Genomic DNA, 22,364 nt, shown 5'->3' on the forward strand with positions numbered 1-22,364 from the left:
TTGGAGCAATATCACAGCGAAAAGTTAACCTCAACATCATATAAACATGCATACCAAAGAAATGTTGCTTTAGTTCCTATGCTGTTTGAAAGAATTTAAACAGAGAACAATTAAAATGCTTAGAAACAAAGTTTTCGAATTCAGAATTCTAAGAAAAGACTAGCAACATCCTATACAAATTGGTGTAATGGTCATTCATCTTTGTCCTTTGATGTACTTGTGGAGAGTCTTCTAACAATATCCTCATCAACAACTTTGTATTGCCTGGAGAATCTCTGGTGTACAAAACCAGCAAATTTGTCAATATGTTCTTCATATCTGCTATACAGAGCTGGAACTGTAACAAAAATTATAGCACCTGTGAACAATGAAAACACACAGATGTGAGAGGAAAGACAAACAACACTCCTCAACACAGCCCAGAATAAAAATAATCCTTACCATTAAAAAAAAGGGTGCTAACAGATGCAGAATACCTAAGCGCTGAATACAAAAGACAATAACACCCATTCGAAAAGAGGAGGTTCATTCAACCAGGTAAAGGTTGCCTGTGATCTTCGGCCATTCATGGTTGGTAAAGGTAGGAAACCTTGGCCAATGGAACTACAGGTTGAAAACTAGGGGGTTTCAAGTTTTCCACTGTAAGTGTCGATTATGTTTTGAAAACACCATTTGCAAACACAACAAAACAAGATACCAGACACGGGGTGGGGGGTAACCAGAAAATCAGCGTGCCAGTTAGCACATAATCATTACTATCATCCAAACAGATAAAACCATCAGTATCAAGGTCAGGGATTAGACAACAAAAGCAGATATCACTATATCAGTACCCTGAGATGTTGGGGAACTACAAGTAACAAGACAATAACTCAACTAATATAGTCCACATGATAGAAAAACTTCTAAATGTAGAGACTAAAGATCTTAGTGATCACAAAATTCCATACAGAGGACTCCCAGCACTTGTCCTAAATGTATTCGATTCTAAGTTTCACAGGCAGCCAGGTTTTTAGCTGTCTTCTACATCTTAAACATCAGGTGATCCCAAAACCCCAAATTAAAATCCTTGATAATCAAATGCCTTTACATACACGTAAAATAGCGGTGAATTTAGTTCTACTCCGTGTGCAGAGTTACACACACAAATGTTCACATTTTCTCTGTTCTTAAGACATCCAATGTTCATTTTCATATCTACATTTGGGGCAATATTTTGTTTCTTGGGATTCAACTCCAGGAGCTAGCTTCTTGGGAAAAATCCAGCATCTGTGGACTTGTATTGGCATTACACCGTATCCCGGCCTGTCAAGACCCCTTACATAAAGAGGGACTCTTTGGGCAATCAAGAAGGGAACTGCCACAAGAGGTAGGCACCATTTACCAGGAACTCAAATCAGGTTGTGGCATTAATTAGATTACCTGCCTCAAAAACTAATGTCTTCCCGGAGGCTTAATGCCCAGTATTCCTTTGGGAGTGTAATATCAAAATCGTCCTCACCACTTAAATCAGCCTACCCATAAACTTTACAACAAAGACAAGTACAAAATTTAAAGAAAAAGAACCCACATTGCTGTTGATGAATGAGGTCTATGATGATGCCTAATTTCCCTCCATCCCCATCATCAATAAAACAAGAAATCATCTTCGTTTCCTCCAGAGGTTAGTTGGGAAATTATGATCTGGTTGAAGAGAAAGGTCTTATTAACTTCGATAGTTTCAAGTTCTTCACCCCAATTATTTGGTAAGCCTGCACATATCATGGCCTTGCCAAATCCCACCAGCAGCTGGATCCCAACTTTGTTTTCCTTGATATAACTTCCACTTTCTCCGCCAAAAAGAACAGGTAGAATGTAATTACAAACTCTGCCTCAGATAACGTAGCATCTTTTACTATCTAAATGATAAATGATAAATTTGCAGACCGATAATAAATGATAAATTTTCAAACTAATCCTTGAACTATCTTAATACTTGAGAAACCAGAGCATGTTCAACAATTTCATGGCACAACTTCAATATGCTATCCACAGACTCCGAAAATCACATAAGCATAAAGAGCTAATGTAAAGTTATTTTATGTTGTAACTATTGATACCACGTGCACCACATGTAACCCAGTAATCCGGTAAAACCCAAAGAGATAAACTATAATCTATTCCATTAGAGCACAGAGCTGTACTATAGCTTAACCTTACCTGTTTGTTGTACAAGCAGAAATTTCAACACACTAGGTATACTTCTATTGCCAAAATTATTGTACTTGGGGTTTAGAAGAGCAGTATAAATCAATCTGGTTGATTCTATGAGGTTCTAGACAGTTCTATGCATCTGGATAAAGTTATTTCTTACTAGGAAATTTGCAATTCCATGGCATCAAGGTAATATGGTGATGAACCAAGACTATTAGGCGTTCAACATCACTCCCATGTTAGCATCACCTCATACAAGACCATCCATGTAAAGTATGAGCTGCCTTTCTTGAGGGGCTCATGATCAGATATTCATGCGCCTCAAATCCATATGAAACTTCTAATGCCCTTTCTCTTTCTTAATATTCCATTTACCTTTAGGAACGAGGGCTAACACGAGGAAGTAAACAGAAACAGCCAGATACAAGACCATCCAAGTGGGAAAACTCCAAGAAAGCACCCCTCATTTCTATCTACAGCGTACAACCAAAGAAGTAGCAAGAAACTAGATTTGACAAGTGACGACAAAGTTTCCGTGGCAATTAGCTGGTAGTTGTTAGTTCAAAATGGAATACTCTTCACAGTTTTACATCATCGATTCTGTTCATCCTTAAACCCAGGTATGCAACAAACAAACACATAGCCTTATTAGCAAAAAATGGGTTGGGTACATCCCCTACATAAGTCATAACCAAGAGCCCGATAAATATTTCCATGGAGTCATCTTCATTTATCCTTCTCTTCCAATCTTGTGGTGCTTTTGAAGCCCCAGCGCCTCTCCATGTTCTTTTTAACACTATCAATCCAAGTCATATCAATACCCAATATCTCAACCGAAAATGGTCATATTTATTAACGTAAAATTTCCCTCTGATTCAAAAAACCTTGCACAAGAATCTTCATCACAGGAATGCAGTCTGTCACGGTCCATGCGACAAACAGTTATCAACCAGACTATCCAATCACAATTGCACTCATCAATTATTACAAGCATAAGGATGCAACAAAACTATACTTGTGCTCCAAATCTCCAACCACTACAAGATCTAGTAGCATCCAAATTGCAAACCAATTTCACCAATTCTTCCTATCAGCATCATTTGGACATAAGTACCAATTGCTGCATTACATCATGCTTGGAATGCATGCATATTTCCTTCATCCGAAAACATAGTTTCCAACAATGACACTAACAAATTTGACAAAATATGCAAAGCTAGAAACTCTATGCAAGGCATGTGGCAAAGGAATTTCGAGTATGATCCTAGGTAATTCCAAAAATGCATCAAACCAATGACGTTAAGAAATTCATTCAAAAAAATCAACAAAATATTAAAAAATATCACCACCCCTCTTTCCCTTTCTTCATCCTTACTCTATCAGTCTCTCCTCTGTCACCATCTCCATTACTAGTTTCATCGGCACCAATATAACTGTTCCCTCCTCTCTCTCCACCCACCATCACTGCAACAACACGTCTTTTTCGCTTTCCTGTGTCATTCTCCACCTTCACTACCACCAGGACCACGTCCACCACCACCATCCATGTTCATGGTGATGGAAATGACAGCTAAGTGGTGGAGCGAGCAAAGGGACATGACGTGGTGCTGGTGACTCGATAACATGGTAATGAGATCTATGAATGGGAAAAGAAAAAAAAAACTCTAACTGGGGAGAGAGGAAAAGAAATAATTTGTTTTCATTTGTCATTTTCCAGGTGTTTTTCAAAAGACCCCTCCCAAAACTTCGGATTAATTTGGGAATATCCAAACTTGGAATACATATTTGAAAACCAGTCAAAAATGGGACTACTCTTGTTAGGGGAAGTTTAGCAATTTCAAAAGCATGAAAATATTAAGTGAATTAGTATTCTTGTGGGTCTTTCTCTAACAGTCTCACTACTGTCCTAATCTGGTCAAAGAGTAAGAACCGTAAGATTGCTTAATCAGGACGTCCCTAGATGCTGATGGAATGATCAATACAAGGTGGTGGTGGTGGTTCTCGTTATTTCCCTTGTTGGGGACATTACCAGGAATATAGAAGAATTTGAAACTGTAGATGTGTGTAACATCAGGTCAGTAATTATGGCATTAATCATTAAACCTATATAGCAGACAATTGAAATCAGAACAAAGGTACGACTTTTCACAAGTAGTAAGTAGTAAGCCGTAAGCACCAAAAGGTGTGAAATTATATGAAGGAAAATCATCATACCTACATAAGCAAGCGTAATGAAAGAAAATAAGCTACCAACAATAGAAAAGAGCCACAAGGCTGCCACCACCTGCAATAAGAAAGCATAGTGATAAGAAAATTTCACGCCCAAATGACCCATAATAATTAACAGGAACAGTAATTAAGGGAATAACGGATTCAAAAGTCACACTAATGACACAAAACATCTGAATGTTAATTGATGACGCCAAAAAGAAGCTTAATTTCCATATAGAATAAAATCCTATGTGAAAAGTGAAACTTAATTTTGAGATAGTAAAGAAACTAAATACTCAGAGAACAAGGAAAAACATTGCTTCTGCTGAAATTTTTATAGCAGATAAAGGTACATATAGGGACCACATGAGCTAGTTGTTTATACTTTACAGTTGACAGATGGACATAAGAAATTTTGAGAAGTTTGATGGGAAAGACAGTAAGTCCTATGATTTCAAACATTAAAAAAAATTCTCGCAGCTAAATGTAAACAACATAAACAGATATTTTAACCAGTGAATCTCAAAGCTTGACATCATACCTTAAAGAACAGTCTGAAGTCCTTGCCAAGGGTGATATCATGTGCCATCAACAGAAAGTAATTAACTTTCACACGAAAAGATGCAGCCGTAGAGGTAACCAAATCTTCTGACAACTCTAGTTCAGGCAATTCTTCCAAGTGCCTGCAGAAATTCAGATAAAACTTACGATACTCTACTACGAGGAGAGCTGATCAACAAGAAGATTATGAAAAGGAAAATATCAAAAAAGAAAAAGAAGTGCAGGGAAAGCCTGCCTTTTAGTCAGAGCAGCAAAATTGGCGCGAAGGAACAGCATAACTATCAAGACGAGCAGAACATCTGAGCTTGCTGATAGGAATGGTAATCCAGACTGCTCAAACAGTAGCCATGCAGCAGTAGCGACAACAATGACCCCACATGACAAGTGCCATTTCTTCCACAAGATCACATCAGCAGCTATACACAGAGAACGAAACATGAATCAAACAAATGCAACTTCAATGATAATAAAAATTTAATACTTGTAATTCTTAAACTTAAAATTTTAAACTAACAAGTTTCTGTGTCAATTAAAAGAGTTGGCAAGGACTATGACGCTTAACACAGTTGTGAGCTCATCTCAGCCTCGTCATAGGCTAGACAATGATCACACAGCGAAGATTGAAACCCTAAAATTTCTAATCCTTAACCTAAATCTTAATAATGGGCATAATTTGTGCATGCCACAACAGTCTGATCTTGACACGTCAAGAAAGCATGGAACAAACAACAGATGACAGATCAAAACTCGCATGGACCGAATAACAGAGGTACATTGACATATTGTTGATGGTAACAGGTGGTACAAGTGATGAAAGAAAAAGAATTTATCCGCCTACAGTCCTCAAAGTTAACTGAAGGGAACAATACAGGTATTATCAATGATTCAATTCCATATCAAGACGAGAAAAAGACAGGATCATCTTAATTCGATAATCCTTTCTTCAATAAAATCTGCGAAACCATCAAAGTTCCCCAGTAGAAGGCAAGACAACTCTAGAAAGTTGAATAGTTTAGTTTCTTAGAACCAACCTCTAAGGTGCACATGCATAGGTGTGAACGTGTAGAATCTGTAGATGCAATCAACATTTCTTTTCTGTGGGGCAAAAGACAACTTAAGGAAATACACGAGTTGTGCAACGACAAAACAAGAGCGGATGGACTCAGCATATGAGGAAATATGGTACTTTTAACACATTCGACAAATTAAATCATGAGAACATGAAAAGGGCAAAGTGTTTCTCCCTCTACAAAAGGATTTATAAAACCCTCTCAGCTAGAAGAACCAAAGTTTCTCAATTTAACTACTGTGAATCTCTTTGTAGCCCTTAGTCCCCTTAACAAAAGTATTCTTCAAGATTTACCTTGGCCACCTCATCATAGGCTAGATAGTGATCACACAGCGAGATTGAAACCCTAAAAATTTTCATCCTTAACCTAAATCTTAAATCTTAATAATGGGCATAACTTGTGCATGCCACAACAGTCTGATCTTGACACCTCAAGAAAGAACGAATCAAAAAAACAGATGACAGATCAAAACTCGCTTGTATTGAATAACAGACTACAGAGGTAAATTCTTGATGGTAACATGTGTACTGTACAAGTGATGAAATGAAGAAGAACTTGTCCACCTACAGTCCTCAAAGTTAAATGAAGGGAACAACACAGTTATTATCAATTCCGTATCAAGCAGAGAAGAAGTCTTGATCATCGTACTTCCATACTCTTTACTTCAATAAATTCTGCGAAACCATCAAAACTCTCCACTAGAAAGCAAGACAAATCTAAAAAGTCAAATGGTTTGGTTTCCTAGAACCAAACTCTAAGGTGCATGTGTAGAGGAATTTAAACATTTCTGTTTTGTGGGGAAAAAGACGACTTAAGGAAATACGAGTTCTGCAACGACACAACAGCGGATGGATTCAGCATACGGATAATATGGTAATTTTAACACATTGGACAAATTTAATCATGAGAACATGAAGATGGCCTGTGTTTCTCCCTCTTCAAAAGGATTTAGTAGAACTCTCTCAGCTAGAAGACCCAAAGTTTCTCAATTCAAAAATTGTGAAACACACTTTGTATCCCTTACGAAAAGTATTCTTTAAAATGCATAAATTTCTCACAAAATGACACCCATCAATCAAAAAATTCACAATTCACAATACACAAACTAGATTGCACTCCAATAAACAACACAGTAATGATCACACTCCACAACCTGAAATAGAATCCCGTCTGCTTCATTGTCCTTTACGACTCTCTATACAACTAAAAAAAACAGTAATGCTACAATTATCGAATCATGTAAGAAGATTTTACCTTGGCCACCTCCCATTATCTGATAAATCGGCTTCTGTCGCCCAAACAAACGGTAAACTGAGCTACAAGACGTTGAAGTACTACTACCCACATCCCTCCTTTGTTCTCCATCTAGCTCACTATTACTTTGATCTTGAGAATTCTCCATCATTTCACATTAAACACCCTATTTTTTCCGTAAAAAATAATTAGCATCATACAAAAACCACCAAATAACATAAATTCGAAGAAAAACCAGTTCTTTAAAATAATAATAAAGAAAAATGCGAAATACCCACCTGGAGAACGATGAGTTGAAACATCAATGGAGGTCTAAGCGTACCATTACTCAACCGAACTTATCAAATCTGCAAACCCTATTGACCATTTAGCCTTGATTTTTCTCTATTCTTTCTGGCTTTGATAGAAAAAAATTGAAATTTATTGAAGAACTTTTTGGGGTTTATTGATTTCTGGGTCTAACAACGTCAGCAAAGGCGCATTGGGGTACGATCCAACCAATGTGAAGGGTTGCGGATCAAGATGACGGTGGTGCTAAAAGGGCAAACGTTTTGTTAGTCAATTTTCAGCAATTCAAACAGAGGCTAAACTAGAGTACTCCGTAATTAATTGGTTTTGTCATTAGGGGTGATGCAATGGAAATGAGTAATCCCTAAACAATTCAGCCGATTAACGAGAAACGTTAATCTGGTGGCATAGATGGAGATAGATGGTGAAATAAGGGCACTTGTGTCATTCAACTTCGGCTGTCGTGAAGTTGGCGTTAACAAACGTTAACGTTGGTCCTACAAACGTCCGTTAACTGTTTGTAACAGTTTTTTACAGGACCCAAGTGAAATGGGCGGTTAATCCCAAAATAAAAGTTAGGTGCCAAAACATAAATTCCAAAAACTTTCTCCTTCCTCTTCCATTTTTCCATTTCTTTCTCTAGAACCTGAAGATCCAATTCAATACCTTGCGGTCCGAGTTCGCGAATTCCACATGCAATCTGGTAAGTGAATAATTTGGTATTAGAATGATAAAGAAGTGTCACATTCCATCTTTACTGTGCAAATGTAATTAAAATTTATTTAAAAACACAGATAGTGCTATACAGTGTATTGGTAATGGGTATCAAATCATCAACAGTAACAAAGCATAATGAGTAATGTATTTGGGAGGGGGGCAAGACTTCACCAAAAATCTGACAGCCGTATAGCATTTATTGCCCAATATTATGTTTTTTTTTTATCAAATGCTATTACCCAAGTACACATATTTATAAATCAATAATAACGCATATTTAACCAATTTGTCCCCTAATTAGATTAAATGTTCACACATGACCAATGACCTGAAATTATCTTATTTTTAATCCAGTGATAAGTACCAAATTAGGAATTCACGTTCATTGTCTACTTTAAACTGCATACGGTTTAAGCTGTGTAATTCATTTAATTCGGGTAAGACTCTGTTTATGCAAATTGGTCGGGATACTACATATGCAAGTGTCCTTATTTGAGAATTTTAAATAGGTAATCGGGTTATTTATTAACGTGTTTCCCACTTAGGAATTCAAGTTCAATGCCTATGGTAAACTTGAATTCATGTTATTAACCAGGCTAAGTCTGTTTCGACAGGTTACTTAGGGAAATAGGTCAATTAGCTATAAACCTGTCCTTGTATGATATATTCACTTAGGGAAATTGGTCAATTAGCTATAAACCTGTCCTTATATGATTATTCACTTAGGGAAATTGGTCAGTAAACTATAGACATGTCCTTGTTTGAGAAATTCACTTAGGGAAATTGGTCGGCAAACTAAAGACCTGTCCTTGTTTGAGAAATTGACTTACGTACATTGGTCGGCAAAATAAAGACATGTCCTTGTTTGAGATATTCACTTACGGAAATTGGTCGGCAAAATAAAGAGCCGTCCTTGTTTGAGAAATTCACTTACGGAAATTGGTCGGCAAACTATAGACCTGTCCTTGTTTGAGAAATTCACTTACGAAAATCGGTCGGTAAACTATAAACTTGTCATTTTTTGAGAAATTCATTTAGGGAACTCGGTCGGTAAACTATAGACCTGTCCTTGTTTGAGGAATTAAATTAGGGAAATAGGTCGTTACACTATAGACCTGTCCTTGTTTGAGGAATTCAATTAGGAAAAAAGGTCGTTAAACTATAGACATGTTCTTGTGAGGAATTAAATTAGGGAAATTATAGGAATACCACCATTATAGGAATTCCCAATTATAGGAATACCACCATTCCTTGTCCTTGTTAATTAATCTTTATAAACAATTAAAGGTTTTTAAGTGTTGTCTCTTATAATGGTCATGTAATAATCGATCATAAGGGTGAGTTATACCACCGGCTACGATTGTTATCACAAAGCTAACAGCTCTTGAGATTTAAGCAAAAAATAATACACTTTGAACAACGTAGTCACCCTAGTCTACCTACTCATTAACGGAACTCATTAAACTAATCAGACTATCTTAAAATAAATTATAATTATTTGGATGTAAAATAATTAAGTGTTAATAAGTTGCCACGTGCACCCCCCGTGACCTTCCACTTTATATAATTCCTAACTCCTTTCACACTTTGCACTCCACTTTCCCCCCTTTCTAACTCCACTCCTAAGTAATTTTCGAAAAATTAAAGACTAAACAAAATGGCCTATCATGGTCGGAACTCCGCCATGATTTCCTCCACGGTTGGTGTAATAGCCCCGCCAAACAACCAGCCCAACCTCCACAAGCAACTAACCAAAACTTGGGCCCAGGGTTAGGGTTCGGTCTTAACGGACCACCCACGATGTCTGCGTCACCGCCGTTTATGCAACAGGTACCTCAGCCAAACATGCATGTCACCGGAAAATTGTCTCCTTCACTCCCACCACTGAATCATGGCAACATTAGTGATTTGCCACTGATTCCGCCGTCTATGCTGCCCCCACTGCCACCTTCGTTGCTCCCGCCACTACCACCATATTTTCTGCATGGCATACCAACCTATCAGCTGCCACCCCTTCCACCTTCATTGCTCCTGCCTCTTCCCCGAAGATTCAAAGCAAGGAGTGAAGACGCAGATGACGAAGGGGTCATGTACCTCATGTATCCGTCTGACTCATTTAGTCTCGTCTACAGTGACTACACTAGTCGTCTAGGTTGTTCCCCAACCCAGATTGCAATTTTTCGACCAAATGGTATGGTCATACCAACTGACCAGACCGCGGGCCAAGTAAACCTCCAGGATGGTGAGACGTTCCTAGTTCGTGGGCTCGTAAGTGCCTCATAATCGATATTTTTTCCGTCTTGGTTAATTGTTTAAAATTAATTCTATAATTTTTTAAATGTGCGAATTATAATTGAATTGTTAGATTCATTTTTAAAATGTTTTCAATTGAGTGGTGGTGTTGAATATTTGATCGACTTTATGTCATGCACGATTTGTCGATATGTAAATTATTCTCAATACGTTACATGCAAGATTTAGTTGTAAAGTCAATTAGAATTTGCATGTGTGAGTTAAGATTTGGTGTTGCATGGTTGTTTTAATCAGTCTCACAAATTGTGCGATTTGTTAATTAATTAAGTTGTCCCCTTAAATTGGGTGAAGGAAGAAAATTGGGCTTTTGTAAAAATTTGGAAAACAAGTTTTGGGGTTGTTATTATTTAATATATGTACGCTTACGTGGATATTTTAATAAATTGGGTGAAGTGATTTATTTATAATATAATAAATTACCAAATCCTTAGTATGCAAGATATTTCCCATTGTAATCATATAAAAATTTAAAATTATCGTATTCAGGTGCAGGATATGAATGTTAATACACATGTCTGTTGGTTCTTCATTCGGGCTATGGTTGACCGACCTTTGGGGTGGGCAGTGAAAGCTCATTTTCAAGTGCCCCTATCGACTGTAGTCCAAGACTGGGCTAAAATCTTGCACGTAGACGCAGGCAGGATTAGATTATACCGGGAGGACGAGAAGCTAGACAAGTTCAAAGTCAATCAAATGTGCGAATATTAAGAATGGTAGCACATTGTATGGACGCGTAAAAATACGTTGATCGATGTGGTACTAATGTTTGAATGGGTACGCAAGTGAAGGATTGTGATGATTGTGTGCGAACCCATTATTTTGGACTAGGTGTGGTTGGTTATTAGTGGTAACAAGTAATTTGGGAAGATGTAATATTTTGTGAGGAACACTTAAATTTAAAGCTTTATCTTTGCTACTTTAGGGGTTGTAATTGAACTTAATGACTGAGCCTAATGAGGTCTGCCCATGTATAGGGGTTGTAATTGAACAACTTGGTTGAGCCTAATGAGGTAGGATGCCCATTTATTGGGCTAATCTAACTACTTGATTGAGCTTAATGAAGTATGCCTATTTTGTGGGGTTACCAAATTACTACATTAATCGATTTCTTATGTGTTCTATAATCTTTCTGTTGTAAGTTGAAAAAGGAAATTGAGATAATTGGACAATGATTGACCTCAATCAGATGGGAAATTTCATTCCCCAAATTGTTAATTTGTTAATTTAATCTTCCTGTTATAAAACCAATAATTATGTATTCGCCATTGGTCCTATATATCTCATGCAAAACCAGTTTTTATGGTAGACACACAAATAAACTCATTTGTACTAAAGTAACGAAATTATAACTAGCTAGTAATGTCAATGGATCGGAATCCTCCGGCAAACACTTTTGTAGTTGTGTCCCATTGTATGCACCAGTTAACTATATTGGTGCACGTCATTAATCTATACTTAATTTGTATCTATTAATGTATTATCTGATTCTTATTAAGGAATTGTATGTTTGATAAATTAATTCAAAATCTATACTAGAACCAAGTTATGTTATGTTCACTATTGATAGTCTCCATTGGTGGCCAATTGACCATTGTCCACTAAACCTAGTTAAATTGGGTTTTTCCTGTATATATCCATCGAGTGTTTCGGGTTGGATCATAAATGTCCTTGTTTTCGAGTTTTGAAGAGGTAACTTCTATAAAGTATTGGTCGTCATACACTATGAATAGAGCCAAATGTTATTAGTAGGACTAAGTTAAAATAATTTTTTTATTATTAATGACTATTTAATGACTTATGTTATGAGAGTACATTTAGGGAGCACGACGTGAAAAAAAACAACTACATCTGTTCCTCAAACTACCTCTCGTTAAAGTTCCTTACACTATACATTATTCCATTTTTACTACAATATGGCCCCACCATAACTTAGGCCCTGTTTAGTAGAACTTATTTCAGGACCTTATTACTTATTTCAAATTTAATCAGATCAGATAAGTCGTGTCAAGATCAGATCTGATCATAAAACAAAAGTCCTGGTCATATAAGAATTTACAAAATCAGTGCAGGGAAGTTCAGAGCAGATCAGATCTGAACATATCATACCAGATCAGACCAGATCAGATCAGAACAAACCAGATCATATCAGATCAGATCATATAAGGAAATAAAAGTTCAGATCATATCAGATCATAAAAAATATGTACAGATCATATCAGACTAGATCATAACACACCAGATCATAACAACCAAATCATATTAGGAGAAATAAGGTGAACTAGACGGGGCTTTACTCACTCACATTACTGTGACATTAATTTTCATTCCCTGTCATTGTTGGACAATTTATAGCCACTCTTTTTCCATCTGTTTTCCTACCATCACCTGTTCAACAAAATTCAATACTTACTGTGCAAATAGGAAACGAGGTAGTATATACCTAGCTAGATTTTTTTTAAAGTTAGAAAAACAATTCACTTCATCAATAATTATTTGATACTTCTTTATATCATACGTTCACAAGTTTTATTCTTCTTTGTAAAATGCAAATATATCGTTTTTATATACAAAATATAATCAATAGTATATTTAATGAATCTATTAGTTTGTCTAAATTAAAAATATGAATCATATCAAATATTATCCACACACATAAAGAGATTTGGATGTGAGAGGGTGCATGACCCGGGTACATGTTAAACGTTCTAAGTAGAAGTCGTTAACGAGCTACAAAGATCGAAGCACTATGTGTTTGGATGATAATGTATTTATACTTTACTCATTTACTATTAATGTGTGTTTGTATACTATATATATATATAGTACTTAATGTTGGAGGAATAAACAATATATTATGACAATAATAAACATTTAGCTTATGACAATAATGTTGGAGGAATAAACAATATATTATGACAATAATAAATATAATAATTGATAAATATTTTGTATAAGTTAACAAGGTGTACCAATTGAATTGAGTGGTACGTGAAATGAGACACAAGAGTGGGACGAAATTTTTGGCCCCGATGTAACTAAGAAAATGTACGTATTTGTTTTATAAATACATAAGTGAAGGGATAATTTATCATAGTTTGCAAATATGTGAATTCCTACTATTCTACGAGTTACGCCTATGTACTTGTTTTGCACTCTCTAACAATATCCATTTCAAGCACTACGTTAGACCAATAGAACACTATTTTATGGTACATGTTACATGTAACCGATTATTTAATTTTGTGAACCGTACAGTCAACACTATAATAACTTTTTATGGTACACGATTACTTAGTTTTGAACCCTTACCCACAAGGCCAGAACACTATAAATAATTTACCCAACCATTTTTAATCCCAAATGTACATAAGTTGTTTTTTTCGGTTTTTGAATAGAATATTTGATTTTTCGTAAAGGCTCGTTAACACTGGTGTGACGCAATACTAGTATCAATTGTTCCATAAATTTATTAATTCACTAACAATAGCAAATACTAGCGAATAACTTTGATGAAGCGTGTACAACACACTTTCATCAACCCAAAACCCTTTAACAAAAGTATGGTACAATTATTGCAATTCCACCCTTTCCTATCTAACAACTAAAAATGCATAATAAATGGACTTGGCCTTTACTATCTCCCCTATAAATTACCCGAAAAGCACCTTTACTAAATTGAACCATTTTCTCAATCATTCCAAACCCTCACCTTCCATCTTCTTTCTACTTTAAATCCCACCGCACCACCGCCCCCCACCGCCTAAAATGGAGTTTAACTCCTCGAACGCAACACAATTTTCCTCCCAAATTAACCATCAAGAACTTCAAATAGGGTCCTCCCAATTTCACCATCAACAACATCTGTTGAACTTGAGCTTGGGGCTTGGTTTAGGTGTCAACCTTGAGGAAGTAACTCCACCATCACTTCCATCTTGGGGTCCTTTTGATCACCGCCCAGATCTTCACATGCATGTGTTCCCCGGTGGTCTACCGCCACTTCCACCGTCACTCCTGCTGCCCCTGACTACTCCTCCGCTAGTGAGTTCGGTTGCTACTCAGATCAGGGTCAGGAGTGAGGAAGTAGGGGACGATGGAGTCCCCTACCTGATGTACCCAGGTGATACTTTCAGTCGGGTTTATGGGGACACCGCTAGGAGGTTGGGTTCAAACCCGGAATAAATTGTGATTTTTCGACCAGGTGGAATGGTGATGCCACCGAGCGGTACCGCCGGCCAAGTTGACCTCCTTCATGGGGAGACTCTCCTAGTTCGTGGGGTGGTGAGTTATTTTTCTTCATTTATTTTTCGTTTCGCTCATTTATTTGGGGTTGAAGTAAGTAAATTTGTTTAATTAATTTGTTGGTTCACAGTTTGTTAATTAATAATGCTTAATAATGTGTTTTTATACTCCCTCCGTATTTATTTAAGAGATACACTTGACCGTGCACGTGTATTATGAAAAAGAATTGAATGAATTAAAATAATAAAGCAAGTGGGGTTGAGTAGATATTTTAATAAGTAAACAAGTGGGGACCATGTCACTTTGGGGTGTGGGAGGTGGGGTGGGTAAATTAGATGTATTATTTAATTAGATGGTGGGGTTGATAAGTTACTAAAAATGGAAAGTGTATCACTTAAATAAATACGGCCGGAAAAGACAAGTGTATCTCTTAAATAAATACGGAGGGAGTACAAATTTATTTAATTAATTTTTTGGTTCACAATTATACTAATTTGTTATTATTGATGCTTAATAATTTGTTTAATTAATTTTTTGGTTCATAGTTTGTTATATGTGTTTTTATACTACTATGTTCGTTTAAAAATAGTTTTCATATTTTTTATTAGGGGTAATAAAGTTGAAATTCATGATTCATTCAAGTGGAGATCACATCGGGTTGATTTTTATATTAATGAGTGAACTTTAACTCATGCAAATTCCATAAATGATATTTATATTATTTTTTAATATATATAATCGACTTATGTTATCTAATATTGATGATCTTATATATATATATATATTTTTTATAAATTCTCATAATGATGATATTTAACACAAGCAACTTCCGGATATGAATTGAAATGAATTTTCATGTTAACTTGTAATGATGATACAATTATGTTAACTTGTAATGATGATCACATGAAAATAATAAAAATGGTCGAATAATGTTACATAGGTAAAGATAATCACAACTTGATAATTAAATAATTTGTTAACTAATTTTGTGATATCTCTTTTAATTGGAAATATGGGTAATTGTCAAATTAGCTTTTCTTGTCCTAACTTTGGCCCGCCTACTCAAGCTCGGATCCGAAGTCGACCGACGTGGTTGATTTACCAGTTGAGTTCCCGGCACCTCCGGAAAGTAGGTTGCTAACCATCAAGCTTCGTAGTACGGATCATGCAGACCTGCTGTGGAGTATATTCTTCTAGCTACCCAAACCCTAAAGTGGATAAAGGAGGACTACAAGGCCCGATTGGGGTACGGACCAGACGAGGTGGGAATTTGTTTGTACCGGGAATATGCGAAAAGTCTGGACGAGGCAAAATCCGCGACAGCTAACGAGATCGAGGACGGAGAGTTAATAATTGTTCTTGCTGTGGTAACAAACGCCTCAACTCTTATTATTATATATTTATAATAAATTGTTACTTAAGTTATTACTCATGATGGCCTCTTTGTAAAGGACACAGTGACGGACCTAGGACTTTATTTTTAAATATGATCGATAATTTGAATCGTAATATTTGCGGTTTTGTATGAACCATTCTTGATAATTATAGTATTATCACATTTGATATCTACACCACACCTAATTGGTAAAAGTACGTAATAAATGTTGAATAACAAACAAGGCTGGCCTATGGAGGGATAATAGCCCAAATTTGAGTGCTTTAATTGGGCCTACTTAGATAGCCATAACGGCCATTTGCCTGGGCCGTAGGGATAATAGCCCAAATTTATTGTGCCTACTGGGTTGCATTGCTTTGTTTTGCCCCTTACTTAGTATTTATTTTCAATTTACTTTAATTCTTCACCGATAACATTGATTTTTTAGTTAATTTTTTGTATATGCCTTTTTTTTTTTATTCCAACAACTATATTTTTAATATGATTCCATTTTTAATATCTCCCAGTTAGGTTTTTTTATAACGGTTTATCACCCAACCTAGAAATCAGATTATATAACTATATCTAAATTATATCAGTTTTTTAATTTTATTCAATTATCATAGCACGAGGTAATACGTAAACGAGCCTTAATATTGTTCTGATAAATATCCGAGGTGACGTAACTGACCCAATTGTTAATATCCCAAAACAATCCAAAAACGATTGGTCTACGCTGCCTTTTGAGCTACATTAGAAACGTTTTGTTTTTGGGCTTCGTCAGGCCCAATTAAAGCACTCAAATGAAAATCATCCCTTTATACCCATAATAAGTTTCCCAAATTAATTAGCCAACTTAACTTTGACAATTCATCCCTTTAATTAACACTACTTGACTTGTGAACTCGTTAACAGTATGATGATATAAATGCGGACACTTCAATCGTAAGGTTCGACGTTATGCAAGATGATAGGGCTGGGTTACGATTGTATGCAATGCGCCACCGAGTGACAACCAATATGGAAATTGTGTACAAGGAATGGGCAAACCACCTTATGGTTCCTGAGGGTAGGGTAATGTTGTTCACCCATGATGAATTCGGTGATCCGGTGCTCATTTCACGTTTACAAACAATCGAAGGTGCAGGTATCACCAACCATTCCGTTATTAAAGCAGTGACCTTCTAAGAGGTGTGATGTTGGTGTTTCATGGATGTTTATCAGGCATATGTATTATGTTTAATAAATTAGTCTATGTGTTGGGTTTTGCATTTAATGTTATTATAGGAATGACCTTATAAAAAATGAGTGTTGCATTAAGTGCTATTTTGATATTTTTCGAAAAGTTGTATTGTGTAGTATATGTTTTATCTATTATGTATCTGTGTTGGCGTTGCTTGATTGTTTATGTAATTTTAGTTTCACCTATGTATTGTGGTTTGGGAACTTCTAAGTATGAGTTTACCCTTAGTTGTGTACTGGACATTTGCCTGTGTATTATGGTGTGGGAACATTTACGTATAAGTTTACCCTTAATTGTGTACTGTTAATCCATAATTTATTATTTGAATGAATTCGTATTAATATAGGGTGCAAATATAAATATCTAAGTAATTAATAATTTAATATTTACCGCCCCAATATGAATATCTAAGTAATTAATAATTTAATATTCGGCCCACACATTGAAGCCCAATTTAAAACCAACATATTACAGCCCAATATTGCATGATTGAATCAAAACTTGACATCGAATTTTAATGCTTGAAATACCCAAGAAAATCATCAAAGGACGAATCTTTTTTACTCCAAAACATCAATGTTTACAAATTTTGCGATGATTTCAATACTCTCTGCGGTTCTGCCCATGTCACAACAAGATTTTTACGCACAACCTTTTACAATCTTAGGTTTAACAAAGTGGAATACATCCTTTAGTAGTTGTACATATCGAACATGTAAACATGTCTAACTGCGATGTTGGGCTTGGTCCCATCCCATGTTATTGCGCCTTAATAGTCTATCATCATCAGGAACAACGGGAGATAACGACAACTGTTGTGTAATGCTAGACACCTCATTAGATGGGTTTTTGTACTTCCTTGTCACCTGCAATGGATGGGTTTTTTCACAAGAGTCCCAATATGGAATATTATTTTAACAAAATCAAATACACACGACATTCATATACCTTTAATTTTCCCACGCTATGTGACCCGACTGTTGAAGGCCCATCTAATCCGACTGTTGAAGGTCCATCTAATCCGACTGTTGAAGGTCCATCTAATCCGACTGTTAAAGATCCATCTAATCCGACTGTTGAAGGTCCATCTAATCCGACTGTTGAAGGTCCATATAATCCCTGTGTTGAAGGTCCATCCTCCACAGTATTCACCTACAGTAAACATATACATACGCCACAATAAATTATACTTGCACCATCACATAGTATTATGATAAAATATACATTTTCCAATGTCTGTTTATTGTAGTAGATTAATGTGGTGAAAAGAGGTGCAATTACATACATGCCTTGTTGGTTTCTTTTCTCTTAGGTTTCCAATTGTTGTTCTCTCCTAAGGCCTTGTATCTTAAGGTAAAGGGCCTCCCCCGTTTCTTCTTGCTCCTACTTATGGGATTCTTAACATTTCCCTCTGTGGTGTCCACCTGATCTTGTATTTGAAGTGATTCCAATGGGAATAAAATCTGTTTCTATTTCACCAGCTTAACCCTTTCCCTTACAACTATTTCTAGGCTATGCAATTCATTCACAACAAATTGCTTTGATCATCTACAGTTGCTTCCTCACAAATAGGCTCAAATTCTAACATCATCTTATCAAACCGTTTAGCAACCTCCGTCTTTGTGGGATCATAAGAAGCAACCGTGACATGCATATGCTTCCGATATACATCCTTCCGCCAACGCCGAAGGATGTATTTGTCAGGTATATCGACCACATAGTTTGTATCTAACACACGAATATAGTGCCTACATAGAATACCCCTCGTCTCAAAAAGCTTACAAACACATGATACTTCAATTGGTTCCGCACAAAACTTCACTACGTAGAATTTCTTATATTTCGTCAACACCTCTTCACTCTTAACTTTGACAATGATCCATACACGATCTTCCAACTTATATTCTAACTCATTCTCCGATATCTGTTTCACCACCATCACATCACATCACAATACAAAACCCTTTCTCATTCTCTTTGGACATCTCTAAACTTGTTGTCCGTGTATAGCTTCTGGAAGACCTTCTCAACGTGGAAACCAGTAACAAGTTTACGGATATATTTCGCACAATTATTGTCCGCATGTTTTTCATCACTACACCTTTTATTCATAGCATCACAATATTTTGTTGGAAACTCATACAACTTAGTCTTCTTCTCCAAAAAACCATCGAAAAAAGAGTTTATTGACTCTACCCGTTGCGTGGTCTTCATGCCAGCCCAAAAATAGTTGTTCATATATGCAGGCACCCACATATTTCTTTCCTTATACATGTCTCTCAGCCACTCATGACTCTTAGCATGATCTTTAACCTTATATTCAACTAACATACTCAACCATCTGCTCTCAAACTCCTCTACACATAGACTCTCATACACAACCTCTTTCATCACATCTTTCAACTCTTCATACCTAAACGAAATTTAAATAGGGTCAGAATCATTTCTCAGTGTGTCCAATAACAATTAATGCTAGACTTAAACATGATGCAAAGTGTGATAGTACTATCTGAAATTAATCAGGGACTGTGTAACTACTAATTCTCTACAAAAAAATTGATCTGTTTTGAAGTACTATCTTATAGAATTTAATTCACTATCTGACTATGGTTTGTTGTCGAACGATTAGATGTCAAGGACCTTATATTTCAACCCTTCTATTCCGTGTTCATTAAAATAATATATATCATATCAGACTTATGTGGAGAGGTTACATATACATGGTATGAGTACCGAACTTAGTCGGGATTTTGTTCATTATGTGCCATAGGCACCAACGATGTCGAGCTTCAGGCATTACTTCTAACAAAGGACGTCTCATAGCCGGTGCCTGATCAGTTAAAATTGCAATGGGACATCTTCCACCCATGCATATGCGCCACTGCCTAAACAACCACGTAAAGCTTTCTGAATCTTCATGGGACATCAGCGCACAACCAAGAAACAATGAGTGACCATGATGATTCACTCCGACAAAATTAGCAAAGGGGAGCTCATAGGAGTTGGTGAGGTAGGTAGCATCAAAGCATACGACCTCCCCAAAGTCCTTAAAGGCAACACGATTCCTTGCATCAACCCACATAATATCCTTTAGATGACCTTCCTCATCTAGTCTGTGGGCGTGGAAGAATTTATCATTGTCCTTTTGCAACCCCTCGAAATAGGACATCATTGCATTCACATCCCCACCTTCCATTTTCAATTTTCGTTCTTTGTGAACGATGTGTGACATGTCTTTTTCAGTTAAGACAACATATTCAATGCCACCCAATCGTTCCGCAAGATTTTCCCTAACCTGTGACACCGGCGCACCCGAATCAAATCTTATTAGTAAATCTTCCTTGAAATGATCTGTGACAAGGGCCATTCTATACTCTTTCACTCCCCTCCACTTGCTGGGAGTTGGCTGGTGGTTAGAGTGTTCTAATACGACATGCCTTACTACCCACTCACCTTCCCCATTCCTACTAGCTCTTAACATTGCAAGACACTCACACTTCTTTGACTTCCTTATCTTCTTTGTCGGAGGCTCGGGTATTGCACTAGTACCCAACTGCATATTCTTTGCTCTCTTCTTCGCCTCCCTTCTCTCCCTCATATAAGGCGCACCATAACACTCACACCTCCATGTCGCACCGGTCAGTTGCTTGACTTTATTCATTGTAACTTGGGGCCTACAAACACCAAATCCCTGCTGTTTACCCTATCTCTTGTAGTAGTCCTCAACACCCTGCCAACTTCTAAATATGAGCCCTACACTTGGGGGGGGGGGGGGGGGAACAAGTTCCTCGTTAGTGGTAGTACATAGGCTGCCTCCACTTTTCACATGCTCAGGAGTGAAAAATATTTCCTCTTCCTCTGAAATGCTCCTATTATTCCTTAAAGCTAGGGGTTACATTGGAGGATTGTATAGAAGAAACACCAATTAACGTTGTTGAACAACTCTGAGGGCTAACACAAAATAGATTTTCATCTATGTTGTTATGTTTATTACGGATTGGGGTGACAAAGGATAAATTTTCATCTAGGTTGCCATTATGGGTATTACTGTTTGGGGTCAAAAAGCATATATCTGAACTCCCGACACAGGATCCAAATGGAGATTGAAGATCATTACTTTTGGCAACCCCCATTCCACTAGGCGATCCATGAAGAACACCACTATCGATTGGAAATTCATTTGAGGTAACACCACCATCAACCAATCCAACAGGCCTTTGTTGAAATTCTTGTACATGATCATTATAATGTAGGACACACTTACCACCTTGGTTATTAACCTGCAATAAATTAATTTCACATTACTAGAATACTAATATGTGAAACATAAATAATACTATCTATTCTTATTTTATGCTAATATGAAACACATATTATATGCTATATTTAAATAATCTCAGACAATTTATAGAGGTATTATTTCTTTAATAAATCTACATTTCGGCGATTTACAGAGTAATGCCCATATGTTTACAAAATGTAAATCTTTCTCGGAGAATCAAATTTAGTCAATTATAAAATAATCATTATTCAACCATATACTCATCATTATAAAGGCCCCTCAAATTTAATATTTTGGTATTAAAATAAATCGGAATCACTACAAATATAAATTAAAAAAAAAATTCAATTGGGTCCCATTACTATTCATCATCTTCTCAAAGAGCCCCCCATTAACACACCGCAGCTTTAAACAGTAAACTTATATAACAAAAATTCGATAACCACCAAACTAACCAACACACAACAGAACACCATAGCATCAACATAGCATAAACATCTGATTATCGAGAACATATTTACCTCTGCGGAGTCCAGATCTGCCATTTATAACCACACGCTGATCTTCTAAATCACCTTTAACCGTGAGAGAAGAACAATACCGGCGGGAGTAACA

The 22,364-nt window shown here is 36.5% G+C and overlaps 2 protein-coding genes across 4 annotated transcripts; both read right to left on the minus strand.

Moving 5' to 3' along the window:
• Window positions 1-11: 11 nt before the first annotated feature.
• On the minus strand, window positions 12-7,922 carry LOC110801711 (reticulon-like protein B16). 3 transcript variants are annotated; one of them, XR_008925926.1, is made up of 7 exons: window positions 7,568-7,922; window positions 7,290-7,455; window positions 5,201-5,381; window positions 4,946-5,087; window positions 4,408-4,477; window positions 1,571-1,825; window positions 218-358 (listed from the first exon to the last, which is right to left on the minus strand). XR_008925926.1 is itself a non-coding variant. In XM_022007115.2 (6 exons), exons 2-6 carry the CDS (start codon window positions 7,438-7,440, stop codon window positions 192-194), a joined length of 711 nt encoding a protein of 236 aa, XP_021862807.1. In that variant the 5' UTR covers window positions 7,441-7,455; window positions 7,568-7,922; the 3' UTR covers window positions 12-191. The 3 variants fall into 3 exon arrangements, 2 of the variants coding, with proteins under 2 accessions (XP_021862807.1, XP_056690685.1); XM_022007115.2 differs by lacking the exon at window positions 1,571-1,825 and having other exon boundaries at window positions 12-358; XM_056834707.1 differs by lacking the exon at window positions 1,571-1,825 and having other exon boundaries at window positions 216-358; window positions 4,412-4,477; window positions 7,568-7,920.
• An 11,513-nt stretch (window positions 7,923-19,435) lies between these two features.
• LOC110801703 (protein FAR-RED IMPAIRED RESPONSE 1-like) lies at window positions 19,436-21,128 on the minus strand. Its single transcript, XM_022007105.1, has 2 exons — window positions 20,242-21,128; window positions 19,436-19,880 (listed from the first exon to the last, which is right to left on the minus strand). Exons 1-2 carry the CDS (start codon window positions 21,126-21,128, stop codon window positions 19,436-19,438), a joined length of 1,332 nt encoding a protein of 443 aa, XP_021862797.1.
• Between the last annotated feature and the right edge of the window lie 1,236 nt (window positions 21,129-22,364).

The sequence above is a fragment of the Spinacia oleracea genome, chromosome 1 (assembly GCF_020520425.1).
Source record: "Spinacia oleracea cultivar Varoflay chromosome 1, BTI_SOV_V1, whole genome shotgun sequence".
Classification (NCBI taxonomy): Eukaryota; Viridiplantae; Streptophyta; class Magnoliopsida; order Caryophyllales; family Amaranthaceae; genus Spinacia; species Spinacia oleracea.